The 20,879-nt window shown below is 48.5% G+C and overlaps 2 protein-coding genes and 1 pseudogene across 2 annotated transcripts; all 3 read right to left on the reverse strand.

Annotated features, from left to right (window-relative positions):
* Window positions 1-1,494: 1,494 nt before the first annotated feature.
* Window positions 1,495-6,908, reverse strand: LOC120872011 (sialic acid-binding Ig-like lectin 11). The gene is given in 7 exon segments (XM_040252153.1): window positions 1,495-1,959; window positions 4,567-4,648; window positions 5,290-5,377; window positions 5,655-5,939; window positions 6,024-6,100; window positions 6,102-6,276; window positions 6,768-6,908. Coding segments are annotated over 7 exon segments (954 nt in total). The 5' UTR covers window positions 6,832-6,908; the 3' UTR covers window positions 1,495-1,776.
* Window positions 6,909-7,292: 384 nt separating this feature from the next.
* LOC120872046 (sialic acid-binding Ig-like lectin 14) lies at window positions 7,293-7,952 on the reverse strand. The gene has a single exon (XM_040252199.1). It carries the CDS (start codon window positions 7,943-7,945, stop codon window positions 7,442-7,444), a length of 504 nt encoding a protein of 167 aa, XP_040108133.1. The 5' UTR covers window positions 7,946-7,952; the 3' UTR covers window positions 7,293-7,441.
* A 4,463-nt stretch (window positions 7,953-12,415) lies between these two features.
* The window catches only part of LOC120872069, a 9,115-nt pseudogene continuing 651 nt past the window's right edge, over window positions 12,416-20,879 (reverse strand).

The raw sequence follows: 20,879 nt of genomic DNA on the forward strand, positions 1-20,879 counted from the left end.
TTTATTGTGATGAAGTACCCATGATATAAAATTTACCAATGTAACTATTTTCAAGTGTGCAATTAAATGGTGTTAAACATGTTCAAGTTGTGTAACCATCAGCACCGTCCATTTCTAGAACTTTTCCATCATCTGAAACTGGAATTCTGTACCCATTAAACATTAACTGTCCACTGACTCCTCCAGTCCCCAGCCCCTGGAATCCACTTTATAAGGCTTTTCTTTAAAAACTGTGGTTAAAAAAAAAATGATATAAAATTTACCATCTTAACCATTTAAAAGTGCATGATACAGTAGTGTTTATTATATGCATCTTGTTGGCCATCAAATCTCTAAGAATGTTTTCATCTTGCAAAAATGAAACTCTATACCTATTGAATAGTAACTTCCTATCTCCCCAACCTCTGAGTATCCCCCCGGGACCCCTCTACCTTCTGTTTCACAGTTTAATTTCGTTGAATACTTCCTATAGCTGGAATCATGCAGTATTTGTCTTTCTGTACAACTGGCTTATTTCACTTCATGTAAAATCCTCAACACTCAAGTTCCTTGATATTATTTTTATTATCTTGCCAATGTCACTATGCAACTGGCATACCACTGTGATTTTCATCTGTATTTCCTCGACAGCTACAGAAGTTGAATATATTTCTGTATGCTTGTTGGCCATTTGACTATCTTGCCATTCTATTTGCTTGTCTTTGTCTTATTGATTTGTGGAAGCTCTTTATATATTCCTTTAAATTTTTTAAAATTTATTACTTTTTTATTACTTTAAAATACATATTCTTTATATTCTCTGTGTGTCCTTTGTTAGACACATGTATTGGGAAGTATCTTCTCCACCCAGAGAATTACATTTAGATTTACTTAAAAAAAAAAAAATAACACATGTCACACCCCACCAGAAAAGAAAAACAAAAAACTAAAATAATATATGTTGTTAAAAATAGTCAAAAACTAGTCAGGCAAAATAGAAGTATGTGGTAGAATCAAAAGCTGACATCTGCCTCCATTCTGAGGTAGATCACAAATATGGTTAACACCCACAGTACATGTGTGTGTGTGTTAAGTCACTTCAGTCATGTCCCACAGTACATGCTTGCATGAAGAAAGCTGAGCGCTGAAGAATTGATGCTTTTGAACTGTGGTGTTGGAGAAGACTTTTGAGAGTCCCTTAGACTGCAAGGAGATCCAACCAGTCCATCCTAAAGAAAATCAGTCCTGAATATTCACTGGAAGGACTGATGTTGAAGCTGAAACTCCAATACTTTAGCCACCTGATGCGAAGAGCTGACTCATTGGAAAAGACCTTGATGCTGGGAAAGATTGAAGGCGGGAGAAGGGGACAACAGAGGATGAGATGGTTGGATGGCATCACCAACTCAATGGACATGAGTTTGGGTAAACTCCAGGAGTTGGTGATGGACAGGGAGGCCTGACATGCTGCAGTCCCTGGGGTCAAAAAGAACCAGACATGACTAAGTGACTGAACTGAACTGAACTGAACTAAGGAATATTATCCTCACTTTACAGAGGTGGAAACTGAGGCACAGAGAGGTAAAGTTTTTTGACTTGCTTGATATAACACCCTTAGCATTACTCAAGCTTGGATTTGAACCCAGGACTCTCTAGCTGTGACCTTCAGCCACTCCAAGGAACCTCACCTTCTCACTTATAAGCTTTGGCTCAGCAGGCAGCCAAGTCTTCAAGAATCAGTATCTGATACACATGTCCCTCAGAGGTGCATTTTCTGGGGGTGGAGGCAGGGTCCTATCACTTCCCAATCTTGATCTCTGAGTACTCGGTGGTATCCCAGACCTGAACGTTGTGGGTCCTTGGTCTGTGGAAACTGAGGCTTGCATAATAGAGGTCTTGTTCCTTCTCTGAGGTGGAAGCAGCCGGAGCTGGGGTCTGGTAGTCAGAGGGGCTGTCTGACCAGGATTCATTGAACTGACCCTGAGTGGGAAGAGAGAACAACTTGAACTGGCCTTTGGGGTCTGGAAAAGGGAACCCAGAGCTTGAGGAGGGCATTTATTCACTTATCCATTTTCACACCCATTTCCTGAGGATTTGCTCATTCAGTCACTCCTTCATTCATTCATACCTTTAATCACAATGGTCTGTTCTTCTTATTACTCATCTCACTGAATCCTTACAACCTCCCTCCATAGATGATATAAATGTTATCCCCATTTTACAGATAGGAAAATAGAGGGAGCAAAGTGAAGTGATTCTTCCACAGACAAGGTCCCTGATCTTGGAATGTCTATCAGGTCAAGGAGACAGTATGAAGTTGTCACACACTCAAAACTTAGCAAACTGCAAATTGTGTTTTGATGGACAGAAGCAGGGTGCTGTGGGCAAGAGTCACCGAGGTCTGCAGGAGACCTGCACTGCCCTCCCGGAGCTCACGGTGTTAGGGGAACAGGCCTGTGGCTATTATAGGGAAGTGTGACGACAGTCTGCCTGGTGTAGGGCAGGGGAATATTTGAATGACATCAATTGGCATGACACTTAAAAAAGAATGAAATAAAACAGAAACATACTCACAGACATAGAGAACAGATTTGTGATTGCCAAGGAGTGGGGTGGGGTGAGGGAGGGATGGATTGGGAATTTGGGATTAGCGGATGCAAACTATTATATATAGGATGGATAAACAATAAGGTCCTACTGTACAGCACAGAAACTATTTTCAATTACCTTGACAAACCATAATGGGAAGAAATAAGGGGATAAAGAATGTATATATATTCATATATGTATGCATAACTGAATCACTTTGCTGTACAGCAGAAATTAACATAGCATTGTAAATCAACTATACTTCAACAAAATACATTTTAAAAAAAAAAGAATGAAATAAAGCCATTTGTGGCAACATGGATGGATCTAGAGGTTATCATACTAAGTGAAGTAAGTCGAACAAAGACAAATTCATGATATCGCTTATATGTGAAATCTAAAAAAATGATACAAATGAACTTATTTAGACCCCAATGCTGGGAAGGACTGAGGGCAGGAGGAGAAGCAGGCAACAGAGGGTGAGATGGTTGGATGGCATCAACATGAACTCAATGAACATGAGTTTGAGCAAAGTCAGGGAGATAGTGAAGGACAGGGAAGCCTGGCGTGCTGCCATCCACGAGGTCCAAAGAGTTGAACACGACTGAGCGACTGGACAATATTAACTTAGAAACAGCCATATGGAAGAGATGCTGAGGGCAAGGTATAGGGCAAGGACACAGTTTCGCCTTTTCCAATTTCTTCATCCTGCTTGTTCACCAACCTGAAAGCTCTCTAAACCCCATCCTTTGAGGGTTTTCGGGAGGCTTCACACACCATAGACATGATTGATTAAACCACTGGCCTTTGGCGACTGAAATCCTCCAGCGCCTCTCCCATCCCTGGAGGTCAGGGGGTGGGACTGAAAGTTCCAGTCCCCTCTGCTTGGTTCTCCTGGCAACCAGGCCTTATCCTTAGGTACTTTCCAAAAGCCACCCCATAAAAATGACAAGAGACCCCTTTAACACTCCCATCACTGCAAGGTTCAAGTGTTCTAGGACTCTGTGTCAGGAATAGGGGATAAAGATCAAATATATATTTCTTATTATAGATCATAATATCGTAGAATACAGTAAGCTCATTTGTGGGGAGGGACAGGATGCTGGCGAGAGAACTTGGCAGGGGAACAGATTACAGAACACCAGACTGAAGAATCTGGCCTTGATTCCTTAGGCCTGTGCTGTCCAATACAGGAACCCCGAGCCATGCATGGCTCTTGAACCCAAGAAATGTTGTGAATCAGTCAAAAATGAATACTCGAGGTCAAAGTTTTTGTAGAAAGAAAGAAAAAGAGAGAGAAAGAAAGGGAGGGGGGACAGAGGAAGGAAAGAAGGACGGGAGAAAGAGATACAGAAAGAAAGGGGAAAGAGGGAAAGGAAGAGAGAAAGAGAAAGAAAGAAAAAGGAAGGAAGAGAGAGAGAAGAGAAAGAAAGAAAATATCCCATTAATAGTAATAATTTGTGATGACATGATGTTTGAAATGATAATACTTTGGCTACATTCAGTTAAATAAAATATTATATAAAAACTGATCTCATGTTCCTTCCCCCCCCCCCTTTTTTTTTTTAACATGGCTAGGTTTTAAGTTGTACTCATGGCTCACATCGTATTTCTGTTGGATCTAGACTGTGGGCGGCAAGCACAGGGTGACTGTAAAGAAAAGCTGTTTGGGGAACTTCTTGCTGAGAGCTTACTGGGGGAGGAGAGAGGGAGCCAGTGACCCAGGAGAGAGTGACGGCTCAGCAGGAAAGGGGCCAAAAGGAGAAGAGCTTTGCTAAACGGAAGATGGACAGGACTCGGTGAATTCTAGGCTCCAGGGAGTGGCGGAAAGACGAGAGGGTGATTTGAGTGCAACAAGAAACTCGAGAGGAAAAGCAAACTTGGAGGCGGGTGGGGGACACCACGTTTTTCTGAGGTGATGAGTAGGCTGCTGCGGCCCCTGTGTGGGCAGTGGGGTCCAGTGGGGACACTGGATAGCAAGCCGCCTACGTCACTCACCCGGGACGCGGGGCGCAACGCCGGGCAGTCACCATCTTGGCTGGGCGCTCTCTCCACCGACTTCTTCCTATAGATCTTCACGCTGAAAAAAGAGACCAGGGCCTTTAAGAGGGCTCCTCTAGGGAGTCCAGAGGGACTTCCGGAGCGCAGGCCAGTGTCCAGCTGCAGAGACCCTGACGAGAAAGCAAGCGCCCTCCTCCCGCACGGCCAGCGCCAGGGTCCACACTGGGCCAAGATGTCAGGAGGCTGCACTCTTGATGCCACTTCAACGAGCTACCTCCTTTTCAGCATTATCACTCCACCAGTGCCCTCAACTCTGGGCTTTGAGTGTATTTTTTTTTTTAATAATTAGTTTATTTTTGGCTGTGCTGGTCTTCCTTGCTGCCTAGGGGCTTTCCCTAGTTGGAGCCAGTGGGGGCTACTCTCTAGGTGCCCTGCGTGGGCTTCTCACTGCAGTGGCTTCTCTAGTCGAAGAGCTCAGGGCTCTAGGTGAGCAAGCTTCAGTAGTTGTGGCACGCGGGCTTAGTTGTCCCATGGCCATGTGGGATCTTCCTGGACTGGGTCTCGAACCCGTGTCCCCTGCACTGGCAGGCGGATTCTTAACCACTGGACCACCCGGGAAGTCCTGAGCTTTGAGTTTTGAAGATTCTTTGAGTCTTCACCCCCGTCATCCGCCCCTTGCACCCACCCCCATAGTGGTCCTCAGCTGAGGCCACCACTCACACAAAGATGAGACAGAGAGCAAGCAGGGCTGTTACACCAGCTCCTCCAACAGCCCCCTGAACCATGCCGGTCCTGGGTCCTGGGCTCCCTGCAGATATGAGTCCTGAGGTGACGTCCAGCCCCCTTTAAGCGGGCGCCTGAGCCCCCAGCCTTCTCACATCCCTGACCCACGAGTGTGCCTACTTTTCCCCAGGACTCGGTGCTGTGTCCGCCATCCTTTGATAAGACTGCAGCCTCCTGTGCCCCCCTCCCCAGCTACCACAGAGGACCCTGAATGCTAGTCCCCTTTAGCCCAGAATCATGCCCATTTCTCTTCCTCCCCACGTTTTCAGGACCCAGATGCGCGACTTCCCCTTTTCCCCGACCTGGCAGCAGCAGGATCTTCACGTTCTGTTTCCCATGGGCGTTCTGGGCCTCGCAGCTGAGTCTGAGGCCAGAGCTGAGCCCCTCGCGGAGGCTCAGGGAGCTATTAGCCCAGGGCCCGGCGGAGCTGGAGGCGACCTCAAAGGAGGTGTTACTGAAGTTCCCCTCCAGCAGCCCCTCGCCCAGCCGCCAGTGCAAGGAGGGGGCCGGCCAGGCTCGGGAGGAGCAGCTGCAGCTCAGACCCTCGTCCTCCTGGGAGCAGGAGGGGCCCAGCAGCTGGGGGGGTGCTGTGGGGAGAGATGGGAGGGATCAGGGCAGCTCTCCTCTCCCATTAACCCCAGCCTCCTTCCCCCGGGTGTGTTCCAACTCACTTCTCACAACGAGGTTCAGAGACGCTTTCTTGAAGCCCAGTGGATGCTGAGCTTGGCAGACATATAACCCATGGTCCCTCCACCCGGGGCAGCTCAAGGACCCCAGGGTTCGAGGAATTTGAGGGGCTCAGGGTCAGGCTCTCTCGGGTCCAGCTGATCATGGCAGGAGGGTTGCTGTCAGGAACACAGTCCAGGCACAGGGGCTGGCCCTCCTGGACTGAAAGAGACTGGCTTTTGCCCAGAGTTTCAGGTCCTGGCAAGACAGAGAAAGCTAGCCTCGCTCTGCCTGTCTCTTCCATTGCTTTGTGGCTCATCTTGTCCTGGTTCGGAGCATTGTCGATTTCATCTGTGTAAAAAATCCCATCGTGGCCAATTTCAAATGCCTCATTTGAAGCCACTGAACCCAGAAGTGGGAAAAGATGGACACAGTTGCACAACTGGCTCTTGCCAACCATTGAGAGCCAACCCCTAAGGAGAGAGAAGGCAGGATTTGGGAGGAAGATAGAGCCCAGGCAGTGGGGACAGTTACGTCCATTTGGCAAGGAAGAAGCCAGGCGACATCCATGAGAAGAGGGTTAGCGGAAGGGGGAGGCTGGTTTGTAAGCCCACAAGCCAGTGTGGGGGGTTCCCACCCCTGCTGTTCCCACACCTTCTATCTGAGTCCTGAACCCCAGATCAGCTCAGAAGGTCAGAGACAGACCCCATTTCCATCACTGCCCCAAGAAGAGAGGTTTTGACGTATACCTGTGCCTTCTTTCCGGTACACTCTGATGGTCAGCTCCTGGGGTGCATCTGGACAGACAGACATAACTGTCCCTTTTCAGGGGCAGGAACATAGGCCCTTCCTCCCAGAAACATCAGAAATGGGAAGCAAGTGGAGTGGGGTATCCTCATCCATCCTCCCCAGTTCCAGCAGCCCAGGCCCTGCCTGCCCCTCCCCAACACTGTCGGGGACCCAGCCTCTTGCCCGTCCCCCACCCCCACTCACGGGACGCATTGAGCCTCATGGTCGCCTCTGTGCTCACACCAGCTCCAGGGAAGGTCACATGACGCGTGAGGTTGGTGCCGTGGTCCTGGGGCCTCGGGGTGAGGGTGAGCACCAAGGAGTTGGGACTCTCGGGGTGCGGGGAGGTCAGGGTGACCCCGGTCCAGGAGAAGGTGGGGGGCGTCCCCCTCTCACCGGCCCATGGCACCGCACAGGTGAGGTGGGTGGGGCGGCCGGATGCTAGGCTCCCCTGGACGTGGATGTCAGGTGTGTCTGTCAGCTGAGAGGGGGAGACGCAGACCCAGGGCTGGAGGGGGGACCCCTGTGTGCCCCTCAGAGCAGTCTGTTCCCCAGCATCCTGTACCCCTGGGTCCCCCCCAGGATGAGAAGACAGGCTGCCCCTCCCACCCTGCCCTGGGGTCCCTAAGGACCCCTATATGTACGTCCTCCACTTGGCCCCATCCTTACCCGTCACACGGATCGAGAGCGGATGCCATTTATAACTATATCTCACAGTAGGCCCTCTCTCCACCCTAAAGATGTATGTCCCTGTATCCCTCCTCTGGGCGTCTCTGATCTCCAGGGAGCAGTCTTTGGTCCGGGGGTCTCCAGCGAGGAGGAATCGGCCCTGGGTCTCACTGAGCACCGCATGCTCTGGGTTGTCTGTGGCCACTGCGGGATCTTCAGGGGTATATGCCTTTTCCCGGCACCAGTAGCTGTGAGCTGGGTCAGAGTCTTTCCAGCCTTCCCGGGGATAGGAGACAGAGCAGGCTACGCGAACACACAGGCCCTCCTGCACCGACACGGACCGCGGCACATCCAGCTGGTATCTCAGATCCTGAGCGAGGGACCCTGCGGGGAAACGAGGATTAGTCGAGCCCTCACCCCACTCACCTACCCCCAGCAGTGACAGCAGCAGCAGCCGCGGTGGCAGCATCTTTGGGGTAACACTCTTGGAGCCTTGGTGTCACAGGATTGAGAGGAAGCCCCAACAGGAAGCCCAGGGCTGAGGTCAGAAAATGACAGACCACAAAAGAGGAACTCGGCACCCACAGGCTGCTGGAGCGGCGTGAATCCTGGAGAGGAACCATCTAGATGAGGCCCCGCCAAGGGTCACAAGCAGCGAGCACTGCCCAGGGGAGGCTCCCGGCTCCCTGTCCGTCACCCGATGCCCCTGCACCTCTGTCCACAGCTGGAAATCAGGCTGGTCAGTCCCTGCCGGGTGTGGGAGGCAGGAGCGCCAGCTAGGGAAGCTCTAGGCATGAAAGATGGGGATGGGCACCGCCCCCCCCCCCGGATGAAGGAGGTGTTGATTAGTTACTGAGATGAACGTAACAGCGGCACACATGTGCATCTCTGCTTTCAGGGACTGGAGCCCCAGGAAGAATGGGACAGACTGTCTCATCCTGGAGAACTTCTCCAGCGCCCCAGGTCCCTTTGATACAGTATGAGCTGGGGGTAGCCAGCTCGGGGTTCAGAGGAAAAACTTGATCACTCTGTGCAGTTAGAAGGTGAGTTTCCGGGTGTAAATGGCCAGAATGGGTGGGACCAGGATGAAGGTGCTATGAGAACATGATCCCAGGGGAGCATGGGGCTTCTTGACCTAGTAACAGCCGCCTGCCCTGGCCCCCCTGGTGTTGACTGCGCACGCCAGGCCTGGGAGCCGGGCACTGAGAGCAAGATGACAACCTTTGGGGGCAGGTGGGCCTGCCCTCCTTCCCCTTCAAGCCTCAGCTTTTTAATCTGTGCTGCTGCTGCTGCTAAGTCGCTTCAGTCGTGTCCAACTCTGTGCAACCCCATAGATGGCAGCCCACCAGGCTCCCCCGTCTCTAGGATTCTCCAGGCAAGAACACTGGAGTGGGTTGCCATTTCCTTCTCCAATGCATGAAAGTGAAAAGTGAAAGGGAAGTCGCTCAGTTGTGTCCAACTCTCAGCAACTCCATGGACAGCAGCCCACTAGGCTCCTCCGTCCATGGGATTTTCCAGGCAAGAGTACTGGAGTGGGGTGTCATTGCCTTCTCCTTTTCCTCTGTACATGCAGGAATAATAATGTTCAACCCTCGTCCTGGGCATTTTCTACAGTCTGTGGTGTGGCCATCTTGCAGGTCATGTGTCTGGCCCTGCCCATTCCTCTGAGTCCCTCCTTCAGCAAGAAGCTCCTGGTGGTCAGTGGTATCTTTGATACCAAAGATACCTAAGCCTGAAGAGGGGATCTGGGGCACAGACTCTGCAGTCAGATGGCTCTGGGCTGAGCCTGGCTCCCTAATGCATGCTGTGCCACCTTGGGAAGTGGCTTAACCATTCTGTGCAGAATTGCATCCCTGTTGTTCATGGGGTGTTGGGGCTGAATTGTATCATCCCCCCCCCAAAAAAAAATTTTATATGTGCAAGTCCTAACCCCCTGTGTCTCTAAATGTGATTGCATTTGGAGACGGGGCCTTTAAAGAGGTTGTGTTGTCATTCAGTCACCCAGTCATATCTGACCTTTTGCAACCCCATGGACTGCAGCAGGCCAGGCCTCTCTGTCCTTCACCACCTCCCAAAGTTTGCCCGAGTTCATGCCCATTGCATTGGCAATACCATTCAACCCTCTCATCCTCTGACACCCTCTTCTCTCTCTGCCCTCAATCTTTCCCAGCATCAGGGACTTTTCCAATGTTCGAATCAGATGGCCAAAATACTGGAGCTTCAGCTTCAACATCAGTCCTTCCAATGAGTGTTCAGGGTTGATTTTCCTTAAGATAGACTGGTTTGATCTTTTTGCTCTCCAAGGGACTTTCAGGAGTCTTCTCCAGCACCACAGTGCAAAGGCATCAATTCTTTGGCACTCAGTCCAGCTCTCACAACTGTATGTGTGAGGTAATTAAGGTAAAATGAGGTCATTGAGGTTGGCCCTCATAAGGCCCGTGTCCATGTAAGAAGAAGCTGTTAGGACACAGACACATACTGAGAAGCTACCACATGGAGACACGGGGAGAAGACGACTGTCTACAAGCCAAGAGAGGCCACAGAAGGCTGTATACATATGTATAACTGAATCACTTTGCTGTATAGCAGTGATTAATACAACATTGTAAAGCAACTATACTTTAATAATCAAAAATTGTTTTAAAACTTAGGGACTTCCTTGGTGGTCCAGTGGTTAAGAATCCACTTGCCAACTCAGGGGACACGAGTTCAATCCCTGGTTCGGGAAGTCCTGCGTGCTGCAGAGCAACTAAGTCCATGCACCACAACTACTGAGTCTGAGCTCTAGAGCACGGGAGCTGCGACTACCAAAGCCCGTGGGCCTCGAGCCCGTGCCTCTCAACAAGAGAAGCCACCACAATGAGAAGCTTGTGCACTGCAGCGAACAGTAGCCCCCACCCGCTGCAACTAGAGAAAACCGAGACGGGCAGCAACAAAGACCAAGCGCAGTTGAAAGTAAGTTAATATTTTAAAATGTAAAAATGAAGGAAAAATAAGGAGCCAATCCCGTGGACACCTTGATCTCAGACTTCCAGCCTCCAGGTTCATGAGCAAATGAATTTCTGCTGTTCAAACCTGCCAGCCGGTGGAACTTCCTTGAAGCAGCCGTAGCGAGTGAACCCACGGGGTCTCCCGGAAGAGTCAACCCTTCGGAATGCTCAGCGTACACAGTGGCCAGGGGTCAGCCGGCAGGATGGGAGCCATCTGAGGCTGGGAGGGGAAAAGGGAAGGAACGGTGTGGCAACCCCAGGAAACTTCTGCTTCTCCTCTCTGCCCTGGCTCTGATCCCAGCAGGCTCTTACTTCATCAGGCGGTGGTGACCTGGCCTCTGCTTGGGTTGTCCCTCTGATGGTTGAGCCAGTTGCTGCTCCTGCAGCCATCTGTCTAGCAGAGTGTCCCGGGGGTGGGGTGGGAGTGGGGCTGACACTGGGAAAGCACCAGCTGGGTGGGGGAGGGGCTGCAGGGTCAGGCGTGGCCAGGGCGGACCCACCTGGGAGGACCGGGCTGTGGGAGCCCCTAGGAGGAGGCAGAGAGGATGTACCTGGAGGATGGGACGGGTGTGCGCATCCCTGACAATATGGCGAAGACCCCTGACTGTCTCAGTCAGGCGCGAGAGGCTGTGGGTCTGAGTGGGTTGTGTTGTAGAGGCTGAAATGCCCTGACTCTGTATTGTTCCTCCATTCCTGGGGTCCTAAGCCTACTTGCCTTCTTATCACTCTCCAGAATTCTCCTTGGTTGTCTCTTGCATCATTCTTAGGGTTTATAGTTTTGAACAGAGGGCAAAAGCTGGGAAAAGCAACAGGAACCATACGGCTTGAAAAGCCTAAATGTTTACTAAAGAAAGCTGAGCGCTGAAGAATTGATGTTTTTGAACTGTGGTGTTGGAGAAGACTCTTGAGAGTCCCTTGGACTACAAGGAGATCCAACTAGTCAAACCTAAAGGAAATCAGTCCTGAATATTCATTGGAAGGACTGATGCTGAAGCTGAATCTCCAATACTTTGGCCACATGATGCAAAGAGGTGACTCACTGAAAAAGACTCTGATGTTGGGAAAGATTGAAGGCAAGAGGAGAAGGGGACGACAGAGGATGAGATGGTTGAATGGCATCAACAACTAGGTGGACATGAGTTTGGGCAAGCACCTGGAGTTGGTGATGGACAGGGAAGCCTGGCATGCTGCAGACCATGGGGTCACAAAGAGTCAGACATGACTGAGCGACTGAACTGAACTGAAGCCCACTTGCCTTCTTCTTACCACCTTCCAGAATTCTCCTTGGTTGTCTCTTGCACCATTTGGGGGATTTATAGTTGTGAATAGAGTTGTGAATAGAGTTTATAGAGGGCAGAAGCTGGGAAATGCAACAGGAACCATACAGCTTGAAAAGCTTAGATACTTACTATTTGTCCCTTTACCAAAAAGTCTCCTGACTGCTGACCTGGAGTATCAGGTTGAGAAGCTTGCAAATTCTTCTGTTGGATTAAGGAGAGAGAACAATCTTTTGGTTATGGTCCGCTCTAAGCTTTAGGAAATTCTCTAAATGGCATTATTTGATTTTGCCAGCAGGAGTAGTAGGAGGTAGAGAGGATGGAAAAAGAAAATTCAGGAATGGAGAGAGATGATGCTGGAGGTCAAGTCAGGGAAGGGATCCAAGGGAGAGTTTTGAGTAAGAGAGAGGCTGACAAACGTAACCGATGTGATACCCAGGGATAGGACCAACCCAGCTCGGGGTGAAATGTGCAAACAAAATAATAATGTTGCCCACCATCAAGCCATCAGCCACAGCAGCCTGCCCTGCTGCTGTGCCCTGAAGAGAACTCAGGATGGAGAAAAACACAGTACTTGCCCTAGCTTATTAAAATGCATATTTAAGGAACAATTTCCAGTGGACTCAGACTTTTGCATCCTCCCATACATAGAAAAGCACTAAAATCATTACCTTGAGGTATCTGATTTTTGTGATTAGCAGTGATCTCTTGATGTTCAGTTATACATTTGTTTTCAGCAAAAACGCCTATATATCCTGGCTCCTCCCTTACCTCTACAGAGCAGCTCCTCGGAGCTATCTGAAAGGCTGTCTCCCAGGCTATAGTCCTCAGTAAGATCCCCAAATAAAGCATAACTCACAACTTTCAGGTTGTGTGTGTTTTTGTGTGTGTGTGTGTTTTTTCAGTCAAAAGTCACAATGTATCAAGACTTCTGTTGCATATTTCATACTTCCATTTAATCCTCACAACAGCCCTGTGAGGCTGGACTTCTCATGTTTGTTTCACCAAAGCAGGAAACCAAGGCATGGTGGATGGGGGTCAGGGTAGGTGGGTCACAAGATGCTACTTTCTTAATAAATGAATGAGCATGGATGTGATCCCAGGTATCTGTGATTGCAAAGCCTAAGACATATAGCAAGAAACTTGCAGGCAGTAGTTCATGAACCCACTGCTGATGGGGATGTTAGGTCTCCAAGAATTAGCCTGTGGGTCCTCCTTCCTGCGGAAGATATGGATGTCCCGACGCTGAGGCTCATACTGCCTTCGGTGCCTCACTTGATCCTGATCTCTGCATATTCCGAGTGAGGGCTCTCCCGAGGCTTCTCCCCACGGAAGATGATGGAGGAATAATGCAACTCCTGCTCCAACTCCAAAGAGGGGGTGGCCCCTGCATAACTTGCAGGGTCAGAAGATTCCTCTGACTTGGACTCCTGCCGGTGATCCTGTGCGGAGAGCAAAGAAAGGGGTCACATCAAGGTAGTTTGGGGATGAGAAGGCAGAGAGGGCCCATGAAGTGAATTTGACTCTGGGACAAGCACTTATTCATTCTTCCATTCTGTTATTAAACATTTGTCAAGGTTCTGTTTATGCAATCATACAACAGATATAAGGCTACAGATTGTTTTCCAACTCTACAGAACACTCACATAGACCTATGTAGAAAATAATATTATGTTACTGGCTCAGGGATTGAATCCACATCTGCCTCTCCGGCACTGTAGGCAGATTCTTTACCACTGAGCCACCTGGGAAGCCCTATGTGGAAAATATTATTATGTTATAGGGAAACTCTCAAAGAATCATAGGGACAGAATGAGGGACAGAACAGGTAATTAAACAGTTAATCCAACTAGGGGATTGTAAGTAGAAAAATATGGGAGACTCCTGTAAGTTAGTGATTACTCGAGAAAACAGATTTCAGTTCAGTTCAGTCACTCAGTCATGTCCGACTCTGCAACGCCTTGGACTGAAGCACACCAGGCCTCCCTGTCCATCACCAACTCTCGGAGATTACTCAAACTCATGTCCATTGAGTCAGTGACGCCATCCAACAATCTCATCCTCTGTTGTCCCCTTATTCTCCTGCCTTCAATCTTTCCCAGCATCAAGGACTTTTCAAATGAGTCAGTTCTTCACATCAGGTGGCCAAAGTATTGGAGTTTCAGCTTCAGCATCAGTCCTTCCAATGAATATTCAGGACTGATTTCCTTTAGGATGGACTGGTTGGATCTCCTTGCAGTTTAAGGGACTCTCAAGAGTCTTCTCCAACAGCACAGTTCAAAAGCATCAATTCTTCGGCACTCAGCTTTCTCTATAGTCCAACTCTCACATCCATACATGACTACTGGAAAAACCATAGCTTTGACTAGACGGACCTTTGTTGGCAAAGTAAAGTCTCTGCTTTTTAATATGCTGTCTAGGTTGGTCATAACTTTTCTTCCAAGGAGCAACCGTCTTAATTTCATGGCTGCAGTCACCATCTGCAGTGATTTTGGAGCCCAAAAAAATAAAGTCTGACACTGTTTCCACTGTTTCCCCATCTATTTCCCATGAACTGATGGGACCAGATGCCATGATTTTAGTTTTCTGAATGTTGAGTTTTAAGCCAACTTTTTCACTGTCCTCTTTCACTTTCATCAAGAGGCTTTTTAGTTCCTCTTCGCTTTCTGCCGTAAGGGTGGTGTCATCTGCATATCTGAGGTTATTGATATTTCTCCTGGCAATCTTGATTCCAGCTTGTGCATCATCCAACCCGGTGTTTCTCATGATGTACTCTGCATATAAGTTAAATAAGCAGGGTGACAATATACAGCCTTGAGGTACTCCTTTTTCTACTTGGAACCAGTCTATTGTTTCATGTCCAGTTCTAACTGTTGCTTCCTGACCTGCATACAGATTTCTCAAGAGGCAGGTCTGGTATTCCCATCTTTTTAAGAATTTTCCAGTTTATTGTGATCCACACAGTCAAAGGCTTTGGCATAGTCAATAACAGAAGTAGATGTTTTTCTGGAACTCTCTAGTTTTTTCAATGATCCAAGGGAATTTGATCTCTGGTTCCTCTGCCTTTTCTAAATCCACCTTGAACACCTGAAGTTCACAGTTCACATACTGTTGAAGCCTGACTTGGAGAATTTTGAGCATTATTTTGCTAGTGTGTGAGATTAGTGCAATTGTGCAGTAGTTTGAACATTCTTTGGCATTGTCTTTCTTTGAGAGTGGAATGAAAACTGACCTTTTCCAGTCCTGTAGCCACTGCTGAGTTTTCCAAATTGGCTGGCATATTGAGTGCAACACTTTCACAGCATCATCTTTTAAGATTTAAAATAGCTCAACTGGAATTCCATCACCTCCACTAGCTTTGTTTGTAGTGATGCTTCCTAAGGCCCACTTGACTTCCCATTCCAGGATGTCTGGCTCTAGATGAGTGATCACATCATCGTGATCATCTGAATAGTGAAGATCTTTTTTGTACAGTTCTTCTTTATATTCTTGCCACCTCTTCTTCATATCTTCTGCTTCTGTTAGGTCTGTACCATTTCTGTCCTTTACTGTGCCCATCTTTGCATGAAATGTTCCCTTGGTATCTCATAATTTTCTTGAAGAGATCTTTAGACTTTCCCATTCTATTGTTTTCCTCTATTTCTTTGCATTAATCACTGAGGAAGGCTTTCCTATCTCTCCTTGCTATTCTTTGGAATTCTGCATTCAAATGGGTATATGTTTCCTTTTCTCCTTTGCCTTTAGCTTCTCTTCTATTCACAGCTACTTGTAAAGCCTCCTCAGACAACCATTTTGCCTTTTTGCATTTCTTTTCCTTGGGGATGGTGTTGATCCCTGCCTTCTGTACAATGTTAGGAACCTCCATCCATAGTTCTTCAGGCACTCTGTCCATCAAATCTAATCCCTTGAATCTATTTGTCACTTCCACTGTATAATCATAAGGGATTTTATTTAGGTCATACCTGAATGGTCTAGTGGTTTTCCCTACTTTCTTCAATTTAAGTCTGAATTTGGCAATAAGGTGTTCATGGCCTGTGCCAGTCAGCTACCAGTCTTGTTTTTGCTGACTGTATAGAACTTCTCCATTTTTGGCTGCAAAGAATATAATCAGTCCGATTTTGATATTGACCATCTGGTGATGTCCGTGTGTAGAGTCTTCTCTTGTGTTGCTGGAAGAGGGTGTTTGCTATGACCAATGCATTCTCTTGGCAAAACTCTATTAGCCTTTGCCCTGCTTCATTCTGTACTCCAAGGCCAAATTTGCCTGTTACTCCAGGTATTTCTTGACTTCCTATTTTTGCATTCCAGTCCCCTGTAAAGAAAAGGACATCTCTTTTGGGTGTTAGTTCTATAAGGTCTTGTAGGTCTTCATAGAGCCATTCAACTTCAGCTTCTTCAACATTACTGGTTGGGGCATAGGCTTGGATTACTGTGATATTGAATGGTTTGCCTTGGAAATGAACAGAGATCTTTCTGTTGTTTTTGAGATTGCATCCAAGTACTGCATTTCAGACTCTTTTGTTGACTATGATGGCTACTCCATTTCTTCTAAGGGATTCTTGCCTACAGTAGTAGATATAGTGGTCATCTGAGTTAAATTCACCCATTCCAGTGCATTTTAGCTCACTGATTCCTAAAATGTCCATGTTCACTCTTGCCATCTCCTGTTTGACCACTTCCAATTTGCCATGATTCATGGACCTCACATTCCAGGTTCCTATGCAATACTGCTCTTTACAGCATTGGACCTTGCTTCCATCAACAGTCACATCCACCACTGGGAGTTGTTTTTGCTTTGGCTCCATCTCTTCATTCTTTCTGGAGTTATTTCTCCACTGATCTCCAGTAGCATATTGGGCACCCACTGACCTGGGGAGTTCATCTTTCAGTGTCCTATCTTTTTGCCTTTTCCTACTGTTCATGGGGTTCTCAAGGCAAGAATACTGAAGTGGATTGCCATTCCCTTCTCCTGCTTAACCACAAACCAAGCAGGCTTGCTTAGCAACAAAACCATGCAAAAGAATCCCATGACCTGTCCCTCAAACAATAAAACAATGGTGTGATTGTGTGGTGTGGCATGAACGCTCCTCTTGGGAACTATAATAACTGTCTTTTCCATGGCAATCATCTCCTGATCTGTCGGCCTCACATATCTGAATAATAATGAATCCTACATTTTCAAACAAGCAAGAAGGGGGAGAGGAAGAGCTCATTTCTGGACATGCTGAAAGAGGCATGGCCATGGGCAACCCCACGCACTGGGGGGATACACAGGGCAGGCTGTGTTGCCAGGGTACCCATGTCACTCACCAGGGAAGCTGGCTCTGTGGCAGAGTAGATGTCCTCCATGTCTACTGCAGTCTTGGCTACCTTCTTCCTGTAGATCTTCACTCTGATGAGAGAGAGGGTTTATGACACAGGGTCACTCTTTTGAGGCTGGAGTGAGTGCTTAATGCAGGTCAAGTGTAGGGCCAGACCAATATATCCAAAGAAAACCATAATTCAAAAAGATGCATGTACCCCAATGTTCATTGAAGCATTATTTAAAATAGCCAGGACATGGAAGCAACTTAAATGTGCCTTGACAGAGGAATGGATAAAGAAGATGTGGTACCTGTATACTACGGACTATTGCATGCATGCCTGCTAAGTCACTTTAGTCGTGTCCAGCTGTTTGCGACCCTATGGACTGAAGCCCGTTTGGCTCTTCTTCCATGGGATTCTCCAGGCAAGAATACTGGAGTGGGTTGCTGTGCCCTCCTCCAGGGGATCTTCCTGACCCAGGGATTGGATCCATGTATCTTATGTGTTCTGCATTGGAAAGTGGGTTCTTTACCACTAGCACCACCTGGGAAGCCTTACACTGGAATATTACTGGCCATAAAACTAGAATGAAATGCCATTTTGCAGCAACATGGATGGACCTAGAGAGTATCACACTAAGTGAAGTGAGTCAGACAATTATCGGTTGCTCATTCATGTCTAACTTTTTGCAGCCCCTTGGATTGTAAATCACTAGGCTCCTCTGTCCATGGAATCCCCCAGGATAGAATATTGGAGGGGGTTGCCATTTCCTTCTCCGGTGGATTTCCCTGACTCAAGGGTTGAATCTAGGTCTCCTGCATTGTAGGCAGATTATTTACCATGTGAGCCACTAGGGAACCTGAAGTCAGACAGAGAAAGACAAATATCATACGATATCACTTAAATGTGAAATCTTAAAAAAAAAAAAAAGTACAAATGGACTTATTCACAGAACAGAAATAGAGTCACAGATGTAGAAAGAAACCTAATGGCTACCAGGGCAGAAACAGGGGGAGGGATAGGTTGTAAGATTGGGATTCACATATAGACACTGCTATGCATAAAATGGGCTTCCCTGGTGGCTCACTGGTAAAGAATCTACCTGCCAATGCAGGATATGCAGCTTCCATCCCTGGGTTGGGAAGATCCCCTGGAGAAGGAAATGGTAACCCACTCCAGTGTTCTTGCCTGGAGAATCCCATGGACAGAGGAGCCTGGTGGGCTACAGTCCATGGGGCCCCAAGGGGTTGGATATGACTTAGAGACTGAGCACAAGCACGATGCATAAAATAGATAAGTAATAAGAACCTACTGTACAGCACAGGGAACTGTACTCAATACTCTGTAATGACTTATAAGGGAAAAGGATCTAAGAAAAGAGTGGATATATGTATATGCATAATGGATTTGCTTTGATGTATACCTGAAATTAACACAGCACTATAAACCAACTATACTCCAATAAAAATTTTAAAAGGGTAGAGTAAGTCCAGGAGCCTTTATCACAAAACTGTAACAAGGCCCCCCACCCCTACCCCACCAGGTCCTGAATGTCTAGGATCAGGGCTCGGAGCACCGTCATGCCTGGCTAGGTGGTTACTAGCTGGATTCTCATTACCCCTGCAACCCCGCCATTGCTCTGGGTCCTCGAAATCCCTCCAGGCCCCTCTTCTCCTCCACTGGCCCACACCCAGCCCAGCTCACACGAAGAAGATGAGGCCGAAGCAGAGAACAAGCAGCATGGTGACGCCAGCTCCCGCGATGGCCCCCTCAGTCACTCCTGCCCCTGTCCCTGATTCCCCTGCAGACGAGAGAGACACTTGGAGAATTCCAGCCTTGACTCCTCTCCTCAGCACGCAGAGGGGGTATCCCGCCCCTCACATGCAAGGTCCAGCCGCTCAGTTCCCCTTCCCCTCTCAGAACCTCAGCCTTTTGCAGAAGGGCACAGTCTAAGCAGCACTTGCCTCTCCAGCCCACACTCTTCCAACAAACTTCAGCTCTCCTTGGAGTCAGCTACTTCTCCATCCAGGGTCTCGATGTAACAGACCCCAGACCCGGCCACAGCAGAGCCCTGAGGCTCTGAACCCCATGGACATTCCAGATAGACATTCCATCCCTTTGGGGGATGCTGAAAAGCCTTGCACCTCCTTCTTTCCAGGGAGGGTGTCTAAATCTGCTCTCCCGGCCTCTGTTGGCACTGTCACTCAGAGCTCACAGTGGTGTTTTGAGCCTCCAGAAGGAACTGGAAGAAGGAACCTTCTCAGACCTTCACATCAGATCCAGACGGTGCTCCTGGCCCTGCCTGGCCAAGCCTCCTGGGACCCCAACACTCAAGATGAGGTACATCTGGACATTACTTGTCAATGATTGGATGGGCACTGCTGAGAGACTGCTGATGGGGCTCACTGTCCAGTTGTCATGACCCGTGGGACTAGAGCAACAAGGGGAGCACTGGGCTCCAGAGAGGGGTCAGCATGAAGGCTGGGGTGGGGGGGTGGTGCTGACAGTCAAAAAATGGCCCAAAGTGACACTGGGGGGCAATGAAACCACTCTGAGTGACACTCTAATGGTGGATACATGTCATTACATCTTTGTCCAAACCCATGAAATGTACCCCAGGTGGTACAATGGTAAAGAATCAGCCTACCCATGCAGAAGACACAACAGATGCAGGTTCCATCCCTGGATCAGGAAGAGCCCCTGAGGTAGGAAATGGCAACCCACTCCAGTATCCTCACCTGGAAAACTCTATGGCCAGAAGGGCCTGGGCAGCTACAGTCCAGGGGGTGGCAAAATGCTAGACATGACTGAGCATACACGCACACATGAAACGTGTAATGCCAAGAGTGAACTCTAACATCAATCATGGACTTTGGTTGAAAAGGATGTGTCAGTGGAAGTTCACTGTAACATGTACCCTAGGAGCGGGGGGATGTTGGTGAGGGAGAGGCTGTGTGTGTGTAAGAAAGTACAGGAAAGGCAGGGGAAGTCTCTTTATCTTCTGATCAGTTCTGTTGTGAACCTCAATGTGTTCCTCAAAATAAAGTCTAATTCATAAAAAAAAAAAAAAAAGCCCGCCGTGGACTTCAGTGATTGGTAAAGGATAAAGAGCATGTTTAGTCTCAGTGTGTTCCTCAAAATAAACTCTAATTTTAAAAAATGCCAGCCGAAGACTTCAGTGATTGGTGAAGGGCAAAGAGCATGTTTAGAATGGGCGGGGAGGAGGATGTGGGTCACTTGGCAAGACCAGAATTGGAGGATATTGGGGACGAGACCTAATGGGGGCTTCTGTTTCAATGTAGGACCCCGCTCAAGCCCCATGATTTGCATGTGGGCACACCATTTGAAAGTACAGCTCTGAGCCAAGCTGGCAGAGACCCCACTCCAATCAATGCCCCATGGGGGAGGGGGAGGGGACTCCTTCCTACCTGTGCCGTCCCCTCTGCAGATATTGCTTCGGTTCTGTGAAGCACCTAGGACAGAAGAAAGCATTTCCCTCCTCAGCTGGGGGATGGGAGGGGCTGTGTGGTGGGGAATGGAGTGAGGCAAGTGTAGACATCCCCTCCCCCCACACACAAACCCAGAAGCCACAAAAACCCAGGACGGATAGGCTTTATGACCCTCTAGCCCCCTCCTCAGCAGGGCCTCCAGGACAAGAGCACCTAGCATCCCCAGCCCGGCCCTCCTGCCCGCACACCCTCAGACCCCCCAGGTGTCCTCACCCCTCACTCACAGGTGACATTGAGCAGGATGGTCCGCTCCACCATCACCCCGCTTGTGGGGAACTTCACCTGACAGGTGAGCCTGGTGCCGTGGTCCTGGGGCCGTGGGG

This window comes from Oryx dammah, unplaced genomic scaffold (genome assembly GCF_014754425.2).
Source record: "Oryx dammah isolate SB20612 unplaced genomic scaffold, SCBI_Odam_1.1 HiC_scaffold_13, whole genome shotgun sequence".
Lineage (NCBI taxonomy): Eukaryota > Metazoa > Chordata > Mammalia > Artiodactyla > Bovidae > Oryx > Oryx dammah.